The following is a 17,730-nucleotide window of genomic DNA, read 5'->3' on the forward strand; positions in this document are numbered from 1 at the left end:
ACTCAAGTGAGGCGGCTTGGCAGTGTGAAGTTGCCAAGCCACCCCAAGCTGTTCCGGGTTGTTTTTTTTTAAGGACCCGATGAGAGTGCTGGAGTACTCGTGCACATCAGTGCTTCCCCCAAGGGGGAACAAAGTGGAATCCGGCTTCTAGGTCCCCTTCCCATACAGAGGCTCCCGGCAGCCGCGTGGACCAGAGACGAGCGGCATGCGGTTGAACGTGGGGAGGCTCCAGGGAGGCTCATTTTGGGCCGTCCCATTTTGGGACACCTCCAAGCCGCACCAGAATGCCCGTCTGTTCTCAGCCAGTGGGTCTTATTTGTAGAAGAACATAAAACCCAAAGTGTATGCTGTATAGTTAAAAAGCACATCACTAACATCTGCATTTCAAATTGTGTCCCCTGTGTCAGAGTACCATAAGCCCTTTTGAAGATCTTGGTTTTCCAATTCTTCCATATAGCAAGGTGAGAAGGGACCTTCTTCACATTTCTAAGAAGGTCATTCTACAAACGAGAGCTACTTGGCAGCTGGCAAAAGATGGGGGAGGTGGAATGGCATGATGACACATTATGTCACCCAGAAGTGATACCATCATGATGGGAGTGATGTTCTGGTATTTGTGCCAAACTCTGTGGTTTAACTATAGTTTTGGATAAATGATAAGAGTGCCACCTGATGCAATGACATCACTTCTGGCTGAATGCTGCATCATCATGCCAAGAATGTTGATTGCACCCTCCATTTTGCCTTGAATTTCCCACCTGCTGCCTGCCTGAGTGGCATCAGGCAGTGGTGGCAGGGGACGTGAGATCAGTAGGAATGTGGCAAGATGTCACCAAGAACAAATGTGAATGTGACACAGCAATCTGCAAAAAGGACAGAGAACAAAACCTGGCTTAAGGATCACAAATGACATATGAGTTCATGTGAAGAGATCCTTCAAATGTGTGGGTCCCAGGTCATGAAGGGCTTTAAGGTAAAGAGCTGTCACCTTGAAATGAAGGGGTGACTAGTACAAAGGTTTCAAACTGGTGCCATATAAGCTGACTACCTAGCTGATGCTAGCAAGCACATCTCTAATTGCTACCATGCACAACCATGGCAGCTGGCTAGAGGAATCACAGCCAGGGAGCTGCCTGTTTTGGAGACTGCTTGAGTCAAGAGGCCTATAAGGCTGTAACAGGACTGGACAATGATAGAAGAATTTGGATGTAGTTCCATGATCCTTTTAATGTGACATTTTAAATTTGGTCAGAGACACTGCTGGTAGTCATAATTAAGAATACCAGACCATAAGAAGAAGCTGAAGTAGAGGTAGGACTCCTAGCCTAGGCCAAGCCATACCCCTCCACCTAGCGTAAGAACCAGCATGCTACCTCACTGGCCTGCGCAAAGGTCTCTGCCAATATACCCTGATAGGTTAATGGATTCATAGGGCGTTTTCGCACTCACCTTCAAGTGGCGCGACCACCCTCTTCACGCCGGAGGATCTGCAGGGATTTCGCATAAGAAGCGCCGGAGCAGCCAAAAGAGCCGGCGACTTCCGTCACAAAAGCCGCTCAAACGTTTTCCTGCTTCTTGGCGGTTTCCGTTTGAGCGGGTTTCGCGACGGAACTTTCCGGCTCTTTTGGCTGCTCCGGCGCTTCTTATGCGAAATCCCTGCAGATCCTCCGGCGTGAAGAGGGTGGTCGCGCCACTTGAAGGTGAGTGCAAAAACGCCCATACTGATTTCACCGACCAGGCCAATCAATCTATCTTTTCCTCCTCCTTCTCCTCCTCCACTGTTTCTTCAGGGGCAAAAATTACCTCCATGTATGGTGGAATCCTCCCATCAATACCTTTAAGAAAAAGTGCAGGACTTTGTAGGGAGACATGAGCCTGCGGAGTTCCACAAACGTAAGAAAATACTCACTAAAGAACAGTCTGCCACCCTCTTCCCAGACTGGTGGTGAATGGTGAGTAAAGAAATAGGCAGGAGGAAGCTGTGAATCTGGCAGGGTCCCATGCCCCCCCCCCCTCTTCTGCCCCTGCTCTTCCTCTAAAATGCCAGTCCTAGGAACTGCATTATATAAAATGAAAATATGTCTGGAAAATGAATCACAGAACACTTCCTTGTGTAGTTCTGCCCTGAGCTGGGTTGCCCCCAGAACTGGAGTCTCCTTCCTACATATGCTTCCTGGAGCACCTCTCTTGTCTTGTCAGAGTAAGAAAGGGACACCTTCTCTTATAGACACATCACTCTCTGTCTTCTGGAACTAGTGCATGCCATTATGTTTCACTTGACATCATCCCTCTTTATTTTTACCTGTCCTTTTCCTTTGCTTTGCCTCACCTCTCTTACCCTTTGTTGAGTTACCATAACTCTTGGCAGGTTAACCTGAGAGTGTTTGTTGTTCAGCAAGGTTAATGCATCCATGCTTCGAGAGGAGGTGTTGACTTGTTTCAAGGAAACCTCTGTCACCGATCAAACATCATGTACAGGCTGTTCCTCTCATCTCACAACATCACAAACATAACCCTGTTTCAGAGATGGTGGCTCCTACAGTCAGCAGCAAGCCACTTAGTCATCAGTGCCATGACTGCATGTGTGGATCAGACTTCCACTGAGCCAGCTTACAAGTTAGCTGAGCTTCTTGCTATGGCAGGAAAGGTGGATCTTTGTGGCTGGGGGAAGGCAGAAATCGCTAAAGAGAAAATTATCTCCCTCCCTCATAATAACTGGACTTTGAAATTGCCCACTGAAATTGATTGGAAATGTAAGGGCAGATTTCCCCCCTCCCCCAATACTTCTTCATACATTGTATAATTAACTGACAAAATTAATCACCACAAAAATTTAGTGATAGCCACATTTGAAAAACAAATCTGTGGTCCATTAATGTGGGGGTCCCCAGCCTTTTTAAGCATGAGGGCACCTTTGGAATTCTGACATAGCATGGTGGCCACAGCCACAAAATGGCTGCTGCAGGAGATGAAGCCAGCCACAAAATGGCAGAGTAAAAAAAAATCTGCACAGCCAATCAAATATCCAGTGGCCAATCAGAACCTTTGCTGGGCAAAAACTCCACCTGGCCCTGGCCACATTCTAAAAACACTTGGTGAGCGCCAAGAAAGGTGTAGGTGGGCAACACTGCACTCATGGGCACCACGGTGATGACCCCAGAACTAATAGCTGTTATCCAAGAGACTAAATTACATCTGTCATGTTCAGAGTTATAATATATTGAAATCAGGATACCAGGGACATAGAATGAAGAACTCTTGCATCCATGGCCTGCTTATGGCTATGAATACTAGAGGCATCTGGTTGGGGTTTTTTTCCAGAAACAGTAGACTGGATGGTCCTTTGGGTGGATCTATAAGGCCTCTTCTTCTATTCTGTGGCACTAATATCCTGTCTAAATGCTGGATTCAGAGGGGGCTCCCTAACACAAATTCAGACAAAGCAGTGGACAAAGTGGAACCACTTTGTGGACAAGAGACGGACCAGTTACAATTGAAAAGGTCACACTTCTGACACAGAAAGACGAAGGGGAACCATACTGCAGCATCCCATGGAAATCAATGTATTTACAGTCACAGAAGATTCAGGATTCCTCCAGCTTCAAGGATAAAACAGCAATGCAGCAAATGTGCTGCAGATGACTGGTTTTATTAGTTCTCATAATTGTCTCTTATTAATTTGTACTCTGCATAATAAAATAAGCACTCACCTTCACAGTCTGCCCGGCTTCGGGACCATCCTGTTAGAAGAGAAGACAAACACACACACACATGCAAAAGAGACTGAGATTAGAGCAGCCAATGAAGCTCTCCTGGGTATTCCGAAATATTGCCCATTAATAATTTAAATCCAATTTCGATGTGCATTAATTTACAGCGCTCTCCTGGGTACCATTTGGTGCCAAAGCACTTGGGAACCAACACCTTTCTATTTCGGGTCCCGATCAAATGAGAAATGAGAGGCTGAAGGGAGATAAACACTGGCATATTTATTATCTCCTCCCCCCATACACAGAATTTGAGATCACAGATGCTCCCAATAATGTTGACATTTCCCAAGATTTATGGGTGCTGCTTATAAAACACAATTCCGCTGTTTGCATACATGGTGCTGGCAAATTGGCCTCACTGCACAATATGGCTTTAACAAAAGGTCAAGGGACCTAGAGGTGACCAGCTCATCTGTGTCATTCACCATTGTTCCCAAGATCCCAGAAAGGGGTGTTATTTTAGAATTCACTGGGAAGAGTCTATATGGAGGCAATGTCTGCAACTGGACCCATGCTTAGTTTTATTCAAGGTTAAACTGAACCCATGAAGATCCCTATACTTACTCAGACTATTGGCCCAGTCTGAAATCAATCAAGGATTTAAACCTTGGGTTCTATCTAGGCTATGCCACTGAGCTAGCAGGCCCTCTGACCAAACAGAAAAGTATCTCAGCCGTCCTGAGATTGTCAGAGGAGGGCTGGATATAAATGTGATAAAATAAATAAATATCTTTAAATGCATTTAGTGTGAATACTTTCATGCCTTACATGAAATTTATTGATGCAGTTCAACTGATTCTTTTAGAACTTGCACCTGCTGGCATGGCCTTGGGTCAGTCATAGCTCTGGCAGAGGTTGTCCTTGAAAGGGCAGCTTCTGTGGGAGCTCTCTCAGCCCCACCCACCTCGCAGGGTGTCTGTTGTGGGGGAGGAAGGTAAAGGAGATTGTGAGCCGCTCTGAGACTCTTCAGAGTGGAGAGCGGGATATAAATCCAATATCTTCTTCTATCTTCTTCAAATGGATCTGTGCTTTTGACATGCATACCAAATGTACATTCGCCTTTGTTTTTGTTTCCTAGAATAATCGCTCTGCATGCTGGGGCGGTTCTGTATTCTCATTTTCTCTCTCTCTTTCTTCCTGTTGCTTTGGAGTTTTTTTCTTCCCGTTCTGTATGTGTTTTGCTCCCTCTAGTGGTTGATTCGATATTACATCACTTTATGTCTGGCATAGAACCCTGCAGGTTAAATCTGAAGGGAGATATGCTGGACATAAAGTGATGTAATATCAAATCAACCACTAGAAGGAGCAAAACATGTGCAGAAATGGAAACCCCCTCCCAAAGCAACAGGAACATACAAACAAGGAAAATAACAATGTGGAAAAGCCCCTGTGTGCTCTTGAGGAACAACCACATGGAGTGAGAAAGGCAGGAGGAGGGACAGTGCCACTAACATTCCTTAAAGAGCACCACAGAACATAAAACAAATGTTTGTGGTGTTCCTTGCCAAGTGGAAGATTGTTTTCAACAAGCCTCCATTTTGGTTTTTCTCTGTCCACCCCTCCCCCCTTGAAGATGGGACTGCCCCCTCTCAGCACTATACAAAAGCCTAAGAAACAAGGCTTGTAGATATTTCCAAGAAAAAAGACTGAGAAGTAGGATTTCACCTAATTTCATCATGAGAGTGTGAGCATGGTTCAGTGGTAGAACATCTGCTTGGCATGCCAAAATTCCCAGGTACAATCATTGTCATCTCCAGTTAAAAGGATCAGGTTGAAAGTGATGTGAAAAACCTCACCCTGAGACTGTGGAGACCTCCCGCCAGTCAGCCTAGGCAGGGGCAGAGCCAGGATTGTAAACATTAAAAGGCTTTTTTAAAAGAAGGCACCCTTTTCCATTCACTGTGGAGCTTGCTGCTTCTCAGAAGCCTTCTGGGGTAGTAGGAAAAGCTGGAGGCTCTGAAAGCAGTCAAGTCAAGGCAGCCAGCCCTAAAACTTTGGTGTCAAGAAGGGACTGTACCCTGCATGCAAGCCGGGGAGTTTCCTTCCTCTCCCCCACCTCTGCACTTTGCAGCCATCTGTTTCCCCATCCCCAGCTCAGCCATGGCAAAAAAAAAAGGACAAAAGCAAGCTGCACCCCAGTTGGGGGGCCCTGTCCAGAAGTCAGGGGGCAGTGCCCCCACAACCCCCCCCCTTCCCATGGCTAGGGGCCTGAGCCTAGGCAATACTGTCCCTGGTAGACAAAGGGTCTTAATTCAGCATAAGGCACCTTCATGTGTATATCATGCTGGACGTAGAAGATTAGGATGTATTTGGGTGAAGCCATACCTCACTTAGTATTTGACCATCTGATCATTAATCAAGGACTCAGTGATTAATCAGTGTACCTTTTAGCCTCATAAAGAAGCTGTCGTATTAGCATTCCTCAAAGAAAGCTTTTCCTATCTTAGTCCTGCCCTTATCATGATCTAATTTAGACTGTTTGAACAGTATGCTAATGCTCTGCTCTTCTGATCAGGTGGTAGACTGACCCCAAACACCTCCTTTACCTGCCTGGTTACTTACTTTTTTGGGATTTATTCTCAGGACCTGAAACACATCCCTCCCCCCACCATCCAAATAAACTGCAAATCCCAATAATTCCCCTTCTCTCTTTCTAATCCTAGAAAGGAAAAAAATCTTTTATTGTTGGCTCTGGTTTCTGTCCTCTAACTGGGGGCAGAATCTTCCCCCAAATCAAAGTTCATGTGGTGTATGCTCCAGCTGGTTTCACATTCCACTGAGTGTGTGATTATCAAAACTCCCATTGACAAAAAACATATAACCCTGCTTGAAATCCTCTGTGAATTACCTTGGATTACTAGCTGCCAGGATACCTGGACTCCTGTTTTTTTTTTTAATCAACCTTTATTTAATTTATTTATTTATTGGACTTACAGCCCATCCTCCCCTACTCAGTAAAGCTCAGGGTGGGCTATAAGTCCAAATAATATATGTCCAACTATCTGGATCTGTACAGGTTATCAGTTATAATTAGCTCTCTCTGAGAGAGAGCCAGTTTGGTGTAGTGGTTAAGTGTGCAGACTCTTATCTGGGAGAACCGGGTTTGATTCCTCATTCCTCCACTTGCACCTGCTGAAATGCCCTTGGGTCAGCCGTAGCTCTGGCAGAGGTTGTCCTTGAAAGGGCAGCTGCTGTGAGAGTCCTCTCAGCCCCACCCACCTCACAGGGTGTCTGTTGTGGGGGAGGAAGATAAAGGAGATTATGAGCCGCTCTGAGACTCTGAGTGGAGGGTAGAATATAAATCTAATGTCTTCTTCTTCACATACTTGCTTTATGCTTCTTCTTCACATACTTGCTTTATGCCTGCCTTCCCTCTTAACTTGCACAGTGCATGAATACTTGGAGGGAAGGGCCATGACTCAGTGGCAGAGCCTCTGCTTTGCATATAGAAGGTCCAGGATTCAATCCTTGGAAGCTCCGGTTAAAGGAACTAGCAGTAGGTGACATGAAAGGCCTCTGGAGAGCAGCTGCCAGTCCAAGTGATGGACTGATGGACTTTGATGGACCAATAATCTGATTCAATATAAGCTTCCTGTGTATTCGTGTGATGTGATAAGTGATTGTCTGTTTACAGGGGTTTCTAGTATTGAGTGTTATTATTGAATACTTGGCATTACTTTTACTGTGTGAGTTTACTGCCCCAGATATGTGTCATTTGCCTTCAAAAAATTTTATTCTTGTTTTCACTCTTTCTGGATTCTCAGTATTCCTCCCAAGCTTGTAGAGGTGTCCCACCGCGTTGTCAAAGATCCCTTACTATCATTTTATGGGCCTCTGCCCAGAATGATTAAAAAAGGAGACAATGACTGCCCAGAACTGTCCATGACTGCCCAAAACGGGGCTATTTCCTCAAGCCAAGGGTATATCCTACACAAGCAATTCCTTTAATATAGGAATGAGAGGTGAGAGGTGGCAGAAGGAGGATTTTCTTTCTTACACTCTGGGTATTTTAGTGTGGATTTAGGTTCAAATTAGAAAGATGGCTCCACTTACAATGACATATTCTAGGGTAATTTTTTCTAACCACACACAATAATAAAAGCTGATGTTTTCATTTGGGGATACACACAGTGATAGCTTTAACTATAAAATGCATTGTGCACTCAAGCAAATGCCGTTTCCCCCCCACTATGATAGCGAATGCATTCCTTTAAGTTTCAGCTTAATCCTGACAAAATGGAGAGGCTACTTGCAATACTCTCTCTAAGCTGTGGAGTTTTGCGAGCAAAAATTCTACTTTGTGAGCTACTGGCATTAATGTTATGATCTACTGCATAAATTAGTTTGCTCTGGGGCCATTTTTCCAGACCTAAAACAAAAATGTGTGAGCCAGAGGCAAAAAAAAAAAAGTGAGCTAGCTCACACTAACTCATCTTAGAGGGGACACTGGCTACTGGTGGTGGGGGGGAAGACCTGGCACAGGAGCCAGGATATCTCCTGTTCTAGAGCTGCCCCTAAAGAAGTAGGATCATAGCTTGGGAGTCTGCTAGACACAGGCCTCCTGATGGATAAACAAGTAACAGTAGTGGCTAAATGTGCCAAACCTAGCCAGGAAAGATCTTGTTACTGTGGTTGCCTTGGTAGCATCTATGTAACATCTAGCCAGTTTGTTGTAGTGGTTAAATGCATGGACTCTTATCTGGGAGAACTGGGTTTGATTCCTGACTCCTCCAGGTGCAGGTGCTGCAATGGCCTTGGGTCATCCATAGCTCTTGCTAGAGTTGTCCTTGAAAGGGCAGCTTTTGTGAGAGCTCTCACAGCCCCACCTACCTCACAGGGTGTCTGTTGTGGGGGAAGAAGATAAAGGAGATTGTAAACCACTCTGAGATTCTGATTCAGAGAGAAGAGTAGGGTATAAATCTATGGTCTTCTTCTAGGTAATCTGAACACAGTCTTTTGATCAGACATTCTGACTGAAAATATGATGCATATAATTATTAAGAGAATCATATTGTTGTTATTATGCTGGTATTGCTATTGATGAGCAGAATATTTTATGGCAAGTTTCATAGACTGAAATGTGGTATTCCCATTTCATAGATGAGTGAACCGAGGAGTAAAAATGGTGGCATTCAATGAGCAGATTTCCCAGATCCAAATCCTGCATGTCATTCATTGGACCAACACCTCTTTTACTGTTCTGTTTTACTTGCAAAATTTACATTTTAGCCAAGAATTCTACCTTCCAAAATAGAACTGGAATCACAATTTTAAAAACAAAACAAAGAAACAACACTGAGAATTCAGATCTTTGCTGTGTGGTGTAGTAGACAGGGTGTATGAATAGAACCTGGAATACTCAGGTTTGTACTATGGAAGCTCACTGGGTTACCTTTGGCTAGTCACTCTCTCTCAGCATAACCTGCCTCACAAGGTTGTCGTGAGGATAAAAGGGAGAAGTGGAGACTGATGTGCAACTCACTTCAGGTCGTCATTTGGGAGAAAAGTGGAAAGTAAGTAAGTAAGTAAACGGCAAGATATTTGCCAAATTTCAGACTGATGCAAACAGCTTGTTTCAACTTTCTGTTCCTTGTGCGAACACAAGGAGGAGCCTTAGTCATTGCCATGCATAGCCAACAAATGCCGATTTTTGAGTAAAAACATTTAAAGTCTGCCTACCATCTCAACATATCCTAAAGGTTTATTGTTCATTCAGGCCTCTTTTTTAATATGCCATTTAAAAGGGAGCAAGGGTAGTACCGTAGCAGGGAGCAGTTCAGCTTAGAACATGTAGGTTCAAGTCCCATCACCAAGGTGGACTAATTTTGTTCAGAGGGAGGTTTTAGCACCAGGGCAACCAGGACAGCTGCCCTGGGCCACATCCCTGGGGACATTTGTTTATTTGGTTAATTTATATTCCACCCTTTCCCAAGCGGGCTCAGGCATCTCATTTGCACAGGCAGGCTCCTGACTGCCCAGCTGCTTAAGTGCCAGCTGCATCAGCCTCTCTGTCATCTCTGAAATTGTGGTGGGTGGCCAGAGCAATCCGATATCATAGTGGAGGACTTCCCTCTAACTGCCTTAGAGCTGATTGCCACCCAGCACCCGATAATCAGGGGTGGACTGGAAGGCAAAAATATTGCCCTGGGAAAGGGCCCCCTCAATGGAAGGGGAAGGAGAAAGAGCACCATGGCCCTTGCCTCCCACACACTTGGGACAGAGGCTGCCTGTGCCTATGGTGGTGGCTGCTTATGCCCATCCTGTTCAGAACTTGGGCAGTTGGTCTGCAGTGGTGGCACCTCCCACCCACCTCAGATGGGACAAGGGCCAATATTTGCAAGCAGAAATACAAGCAGAGTGTACTTCCACTCTTGTATTTTCTAAGGGCCAGTTTATGTTTGCTAGTAATCTCCATGCATCTGGAGACAGGGATGCCATTTTGCATCATGCAGGACCATTTTGTTCCCTCCTCATGCATTGACAGCTACTGCACATTCTGGTGATTGAGGTGAATCACTGTTACCTTATAAACTGTGATGCCTGTATATGTACTTCCCACATTGAAGCAGTGGTTAATACACAAATGTAGCTCTACTGTGAAACAATTTTGTAGAGGCTGATGGTCTAGAGGCCATCAGCTGCATGGGAGACAACTCCCCAAACACTTCTTTCAGTTGTGAGAGTGGGCGATGAAAGAGTTTACTGACCTGAACTGCAATGGTGAGAGAAGTTCCGCCAAAGTGTTGCTCTACCACATTTCCAACCCGCTGTGTCACACAGAATAAATCAGCCACTTCTTCAGGGTGCAAGTCACGGAAACGTTCCACAGGACGGAGTGGGCAAATGAGAACATCTTTTGCATCAAGTTAAGGCACAACTGCACAATTCCAATAAGTTATTACAATTGGTTGGACACTATTTATTTATTTATTTTTGTTAATTTCTAGTCTGCCCTATTCCACAAGTGGGCTCAGGGTGGATTACAATGAATTTAAACAATAATAGTGAGCAATAAAATTAGAAGTAAGTTAAACAGTTAAAACAGTAACATAACTCAATTTCAAGTGGAAGACAACTAATCAGGCCATGTGCAAACAGAGCTGGAACCAATGATATCTCAATAGGCCCGATAGACAGTGGAATGCTGTGACAAGGGAGGCCAAACTCTATGTATCAGCTTTTTCGCCAGTCAAAAAGGGAAAGGGGTCCCCTTCTGGTCATCCACAAGGCCATGGTGGGTGCCATGGGACTTAAATGGAAAACATCCACCTGGAACAGAGCTGTAATATGAGGAGTGAGACTGAGTGAAACTGCTGGTAGGAGCCAACCCAAACTCTTTGCACTTACACTTCAGTTTGGTGTAGTGGTTAAGTGTCTGGACTCTTATCTGGGAGAACCAGGTTTGATTCTCCACTCCTCCACTTGCACCTGCTGGAATGGCCTTGGTTCAGCCATAGCTCTCGTAAGAGTTGTCCTTGAAAGGGCAGCTGCTGTGAGAGGTCTCTCAGCCCCACCTACTGCACAAGGTGTCTGTTGTGGGGAAAGGAGATTGTAAGCCACTCTGAGACTGATTCAGAGACAAGGATGGGGTATAAATCTGCAGCTTTCTTCTTCTTCTCGACATACACAAAGCAGAACTTGTGGTTCTAGCAAATGTTGAGAAGTGCAGTATGCCTCCCCCCCCCCAAAAAAAAAGTATAAAAGAATGAAACACAATAAAATTATAATCACAATCAATAGGTATTTTTGTTGATTTAACTCAGGAATCACGGTTTCTCAAGAAGAGTATTCTATTGTGTAATCTCAAAAACTGAAGTTTCTTCTGAAATTCTGCTTCCTACCACACATGAAGGTAGTTTTCCATCCGTACAGCAGTAAATAGTATAAACAGTATTCACAGTGGAAGGGAGATATAAGAAGATTGCATACTTTGAGAGGATTTGCCCCTGCCCTCTACCAGAGGTGGAAACAACAGGACATATTTTTTTCCACTGCCTCCTTTATAAACAAATCCAAGATGAGACAGTTCCATGGTAGGGGTGAACTAGATTTGCTTAGATAAATTATTAACCGATGAATTCACAATTATTACTATGCTAACTGCTAGATTCTGTGCGTAATAAATTTCAGTCCTGCCCTTTTGAGCCTTGACTTAGATATCATCAGGTCTATTGTATAGTTTTTGATTTTGAGATTCCAGGTTCAAATTTTAAATATGGTTATCTATGATGTTATTTTATGTATTTTATATTTTACTCTCTTTCCACTATGTAATTTTATCTAGATTTTTGTGAGATATTCTATTTTTTTTATTTTAACTGGCATTTAACTTGAATACCTGTGTATCTGATAAGAACATAAGAGAAGCCATGTTAGATCAGGCCAATGGCCCATCCAATCCAACACTCTGTGTCACACAGTGGCAAAATTTTTATATACTGTGGCTAATAGCCACTTATGGACCTCTGCTCCATATTTTTATCTAAACCCCTCTTGAAGGTGGCTATGCTTGTGGCCATCACCACCTCCTGTGGCAGTGAATTCCACATGTTAATCACCCTCTGGGTGAAGAAGTACTTCCTTTTATCCATTTTAACCTGTCTGCTCAGCAATTTCATTGAATGCCCACGAGTTCTTGTATTGTGAGAAAGGGAGAAAAGTACTTCTTTCTCTACTTTCTCCATCCCATGCATTATCTTATAAACCTCTATCATGTCACCCCACAGTCAACGTTTCTCCAAGCTAAAGAGTCCCAAGCGTTTCAACCTTTCTTCATAGGGAAAGTGTTCCAGCCCTTTAATCATTCTTGTTGCCCTTTTCTGGACTTTCTCCAATTCTATAATATCCTTTTTGAGGTGCGGCGACCAGAACTGCACACAGTACTCCAAATGAGACCACACCATCGATTTATACAGAGGCATTATGATACTGGCTGATTTGTTTTCAATTCCCTTCCAAATAATTCCCAGCATGGCGTTGGCCTTTTTTATTGCAAACGCACACTGTCTTGACATTTTCAGTATGTCCTTATCAGTTGGATCTGGTCACTGACCATAATAATCCGGTCACTGACCATAATAAAATTGAACTGAACTGAACTACAAGTACTAATGATGCTAATGGGAATTGAACATGGAATTTCAACACTTACCAAAACTAGAAAACTGTGCTTTCGTTGTCTAACATGCCATCCTAAGAACATTTACCTGGGAATAGGCCTCACTGAATAGACTGGCGTAATCATTGCATGCCTATACTGGCTGAAGACAACAATATTGTTGGAAGAAGGAACAGAATAGGGAAAGACAAGCATGTGCTGATACGGAGGAGTAGGAAATCAAGAGGTGCAGAGTCAGATGAAAGAGAGGACACAAGAGGACCACTGTGATGCAAAACTAAACCTAGATCAGGCCAGCCTTCTGCCAACAGATAGTGTTTTAGCATTTACAAGATATTCCCTCACACAGATGAGGAACTGAAGCCATAAATGTTATTTCCAGCTTGTCTATGAATATCCTTTGAGGGCTTCCCCCACCCCCACCCCCAATAAAGACAGCTAAGCCCTCAGAACTTAAAAACAGAGACAGACATTTAAATGTGCCTGAGTCAAGAGATATACATAGATCGGGGTGGCCAACGGTAGCTCTCCAGATGTTTTTTGCCATTGGTCATGCTGGCTGAGGCTGCCAGGAGTTGTAGGCAAAAAACATCTGGAGAGCTACCATTGGCCACCCCGACATAGTTCTTTCATGAAAATACCATCAGAAGAAGCCACACTTTGATGAGAAACAGGTGGGTTGTCTACAATAGAGTCTAGGCCCCAAATCCTAATGATAGCACAATTCTGTTCAGTTACTCCAATCTAAGCGTAACATAAGTTAGTAAATGTACTAATTTTATTTAATACTTTATTCAATAATTTAATTAAATACTAAATACTCATTTAACTTTTACATCCCTTCAAAAAGAAATTCAAAGTTCTATGTTGCAATTAAGTTTTCATCCCTGTTATTTCAGACAGAAAATTGATAACCAGGACTTTGAAGACCTCTATTCAAATCTGTGAAATCATTGGGCTGGTTGCTGTATGTCAGCCTAACCACAGGACTGTTGTGATGATAAAATGGAAAAGAACCATGCATGGGTGCCATGCTGAACTCCTTGGAAGACAGGTGGAGTAAAAATGCAGTAGAAAACCACACAGATTTTTACAGCTCCTTCATGAGACTTGAACCCATGATTCTTTATTTTGTTAATGCTCTGCATTCTTGCACTGATTTCCCCCCATAATATGTTCACATATTTCAACATCATTTGTGTATCAATAAATCAGCACTGTATGCTATATGCATTTATGTATGTATGTATACATGTACATGTATGTAGATAGATCCCAGTAGGCAGCCGTGTTGGTCTGAAGCAATAGAACAAAGCAGTAGACAAGTTCACCTTTAAGACCAATGAAGTTTTATTCAGAATGAAAGCTTTCGTATGCTCTAAGCAGACTTCATCAGACAAAATGGGAACGACAAGCAGCAATTCTTAATATAAGTGGGCAGTGTGGAATCATGTATGTGCTATGGTATATGTATGTGTTATGATATTTGTAGGGAATGATGATGGTGTTTATATGAAAAATATATGGCATATGGCATATAAATGTCATCTACGTTCATATATCCAATTCAATGCAATTCAATTCAATTGAGTTTGGGGTTTTTACCCCCTGGGTATAGGGCTGAATATCTCACCTGCCTAATGGCCCCTTGGCAACACAGAGCCTATTCACTAGCTAGGTTCAATGTGCTACCATCTGCAATACTTCTTGGAAGATTCCATAAAACTCCCTATGCTAACAGACTGTGCACTTGTGCATGTCCAGAGACAGAAACTTTAGAACATGTGTTCCTAAACTGTACTTTTTACTCTGACCTGCACTCCATACTTATTGACCCCTGTTTGAGTGAGCAAACAGTGAAGCCTGACAAATATACAATTGTCTTCCTGTTGTCAACTCGGAATCAATTGGTAATTAAAACTGTTGCAAAATATTTATATTTAGCATCTTGGCGGTGCTTAATGTATTTGCAAATTGCCACTTGATGGATGGATTGGTTCCTTGTTATGTTCGATATCATGCCGTCAATGTTCCCTATAAAAACCATAACACATGCATATACAGTAGAAACAAAATGCAATGGACTGAAGCCATCGTCAGAAATAGAAATGATCAGAAAAAGGAAATGAAATAGGAAAGTTTGCTTATCCGTGATTACAACTTTCAGCAATCAGAAGGGAGTTTACACGTTTACTTCATTGGATTGTGGCCAAGACATCAAGTGCCATAATGGCTTTAATTCACAAATGATAATGTGCTTTGATTCAAGCTTATTGTGGGGCCTACAATTTGAGCCCCCTTGTTGCATAATTAGGCCTTTTTGCAGCAGCACTTGCTACCCTGATTAGGAAAATTAGATCTCTCAAGAATGTATTTCTCAGCCAGTTAAAACTCCATCAAAAGCATCCGGGACATACTGATGCACGTTTATTTAGCCTAAGAGGTATTAGAAAACAATAAGATTATTTTCTACAGGGATTTCTTCTCTTCTTTCAGTTCAGAGAGGTTATTCCTCTGCCTGGAGCATAAGGAGCTGCAGGGCTTAATAAAGCGCTAGTAATTTATTTGCTAGTCTGTCCAGAGTACCACAGAAAGTGCCATTGTAATGGATGCAATTGGTCGAACCAAGAGCCCAAGGGGAAAACGGGGAAGTTGCTATGCAGTCTTGATTTCCATACCAGAAAGAAAAGAAAAGAAAAAAACTAATTAATTTTGTTCATAAAAAGGAGGGGAAATTCATGTCAACACTAAAAATGGGGAAAGGGACGTTTGTTTAATCCAAGTTCATTTTTCAAGTAGAATGAAGGGAAGCTTTTACCTCCGGGTGTCTGACACTTAAGCAGATAATTACCCTCCTTCTGCAGGACTGCTTTATTATTATGGGTTAGTGAACCATTTATAAATGAAGAATATCTTTTCAGTTACCTCTGGCAAAATTGTGCCTCATGTTCACTTTTCTTTTTCTTTCTTTCTCTTTTTTAAGAAGTCATGCAGACTTCCTGGCTCCCTCCAGGGTTTTATACACTACGGAACATTAAAACCTCAGCTAGGGATGCGACAAATTTTCCCACGCATTCCATACTTCAGAGGAAAAGAAAATGTTGATGGAAGGTAGACTTGTTTCCAGGGCCAGCCCTAGACTGTCTGGCACCCTAGGCAAGGCTAACTTCTGGCACCCCTTCCTGCACTGATAATGTCACCAAGTCACATTGGGGCACCCAATTTGGTGCCACCAGAAGACTGGCATCCTAGGCAATTGCTGGCCCTGCTTGTTTCTCTGGATTAGCAAAGGCATGGTGAACTTGACATGCAAGTATCTCTCCACTCCTTTAGCACTGCTTATAATACTTGCTGCAAACAAGACTCCCCACCATATGCTCAGAGGCAAAAGCAGTGAGAAAAGCAAGAAAGACCTTAACATTGTAGTTTATGGGGGCGGCTCTCAGTTTTAAGGAGCTCTGGTAAAGATGCCTGGTTTTGTTCCTTTTTGATTTAATACTAAGTCTCTGCTTTTGCCTTGCCTTATTTTCATTGTCACCATTGATAATACTTTTGGGTTTTTCCACATTCTCATTTCCTCACTTATGTGTTCCTGTTGCTTTTTTTTTGGGGGGGGGGGGGTGTTCTGTACTGCATATGTTTTGCTCCCTCTGCTGGTTGATTTGATATTACATCACTTTATGTCCAGCATAAAAAACCTGCAGCTTAAATTTGCTGGGAGATATGTCAGACATAAAGAGATGTAATATCAAACCGAGCACTCAAAAAAGGAAAACATATGTGGAACAGAAAAAAACCACCCGAAGCAACAGGAACACACAGGTGAGAAAAATAAGAATTCAGGTGAGAAAAATAAGAATTTATTTCATTTAGGCCATCTCATGCCCTGTATGCAAAAATAAAGGCTCACAAACTTGTTTCGTACAAGGGAGAAACAAAATCAAAATGGGGACGTACCCAAAGCTGGTCTCTGCATCAGTGTCCAACCCTGACAACACAACCACAGGCAAGATGAGCAATGGAGCCATGTCCCCAAGGCATGCTGACAGCCATCCAGGGCCCCTGCACCAAATGGGGAGACCAGGGGGCAGGAACTGCAGAGGCCACTATTTAAACTTCTCTAGCCAGTAGTACGGGAATAGCTTAACAGTCTAGCACCTCTCCTGGGGTGCGATTCCAAAAGGAAAGAAAAGCAAACAGCCTAAAAGAAGGAAGATGATGCAGGCTCCCTTCCCTGAAGTTTCTAGGGGAAAACTTAGGGGTTCATCAAGCAGCACAGAGCACTGTCTAAACTAAACTCCACTTTCCTGGACCCCAGAAATATCTGAATCAGACCACATAGTTTTCAAAACATAGTATTCACTACCAGATAGGGAATTCTTTGTTTCAATGCACCCTTGGGTGGTGACATGGCCTTTATTGAGGTGGACAACCGTCAAACAAGTAGAACAACAATACACAGAGAAGAAAATGAAATCCAATAATACATCCATTGTAGCATACCTTTTCAAGTTTGCCCCTTTAACAATCCTAATTGAGAATTCCATTAGGGTTCTCAGCTAAGTATAGCATTACTATAAAATGCTGAGCTTTGCATTTGTAAGCTTTGGCAACTGGTCTATTAGATCTCCTTTGTATGCTTTGGGACCATGCAAACCCTTCATCAGGAATTCAAAGAGATAAGTCAGCTATTGTGAAGGCCTGCACAGTTTACGAGTATATTGTAAGTTGAGGCTGCATATGAAAATAATGCATTCTTACTCTACATTAATTCGTAAATAAGCCAATGACCTACTCCACCACCCGCAAGGAGTGTGTGATTTATCACAGTGGGGTTATATC

At 43.1% G+C, this 17,730-nt stretch overlaps 1 protein-coding gene across 2 annotated transcripts in view; it reads right to left on the reverse strand.

The window, feature by feature from the left end:
- The window catches only part of FHIT (fragile histidine triad diadenosine triphosphatase), a 1,817,261-nt gene that overhangs the window by 382,984 nt on the left and 1,416,547 nt on the right, over positions 1-17,730 (reverse strand). For both annotated transcript variants that reach the window (XM_060238269.1, XM_060238268.1), the window contains exons 4-5: positions 10,478-10,623; positions 3,711-3,740 (exon numbers count right to left, since the gene is read on the reverse strand). In XM_060238269.1, coding sequence (XP_060094252.1) covers positions 3,711-3,740; positions 10,478-10,623 — 176 coding nt within the window. The remainder of the gene's footprint in view (positions 1-3,710; positions 3,741-10,477; positions 10,624-17,730) is intronic.

The sequence above is a fragment of the Heteronotia binoei genome, chromosome 5 (assembly GCF_032191835.1).
Source record: "Heteronotia binoei isolate CCM8104 ecotype False Entrance Well chromosome 5, APGP_CSIRO_Hbin_v1, whole genome shotgun sequence".
Classification (NCBI taxonomy): domain Eukaryota; kingdom Metazoa; phylum Chordata; class Lepidosauria; order Squamata; family Gekkonidae; genus Heteronotia; species Heteronotia binoei.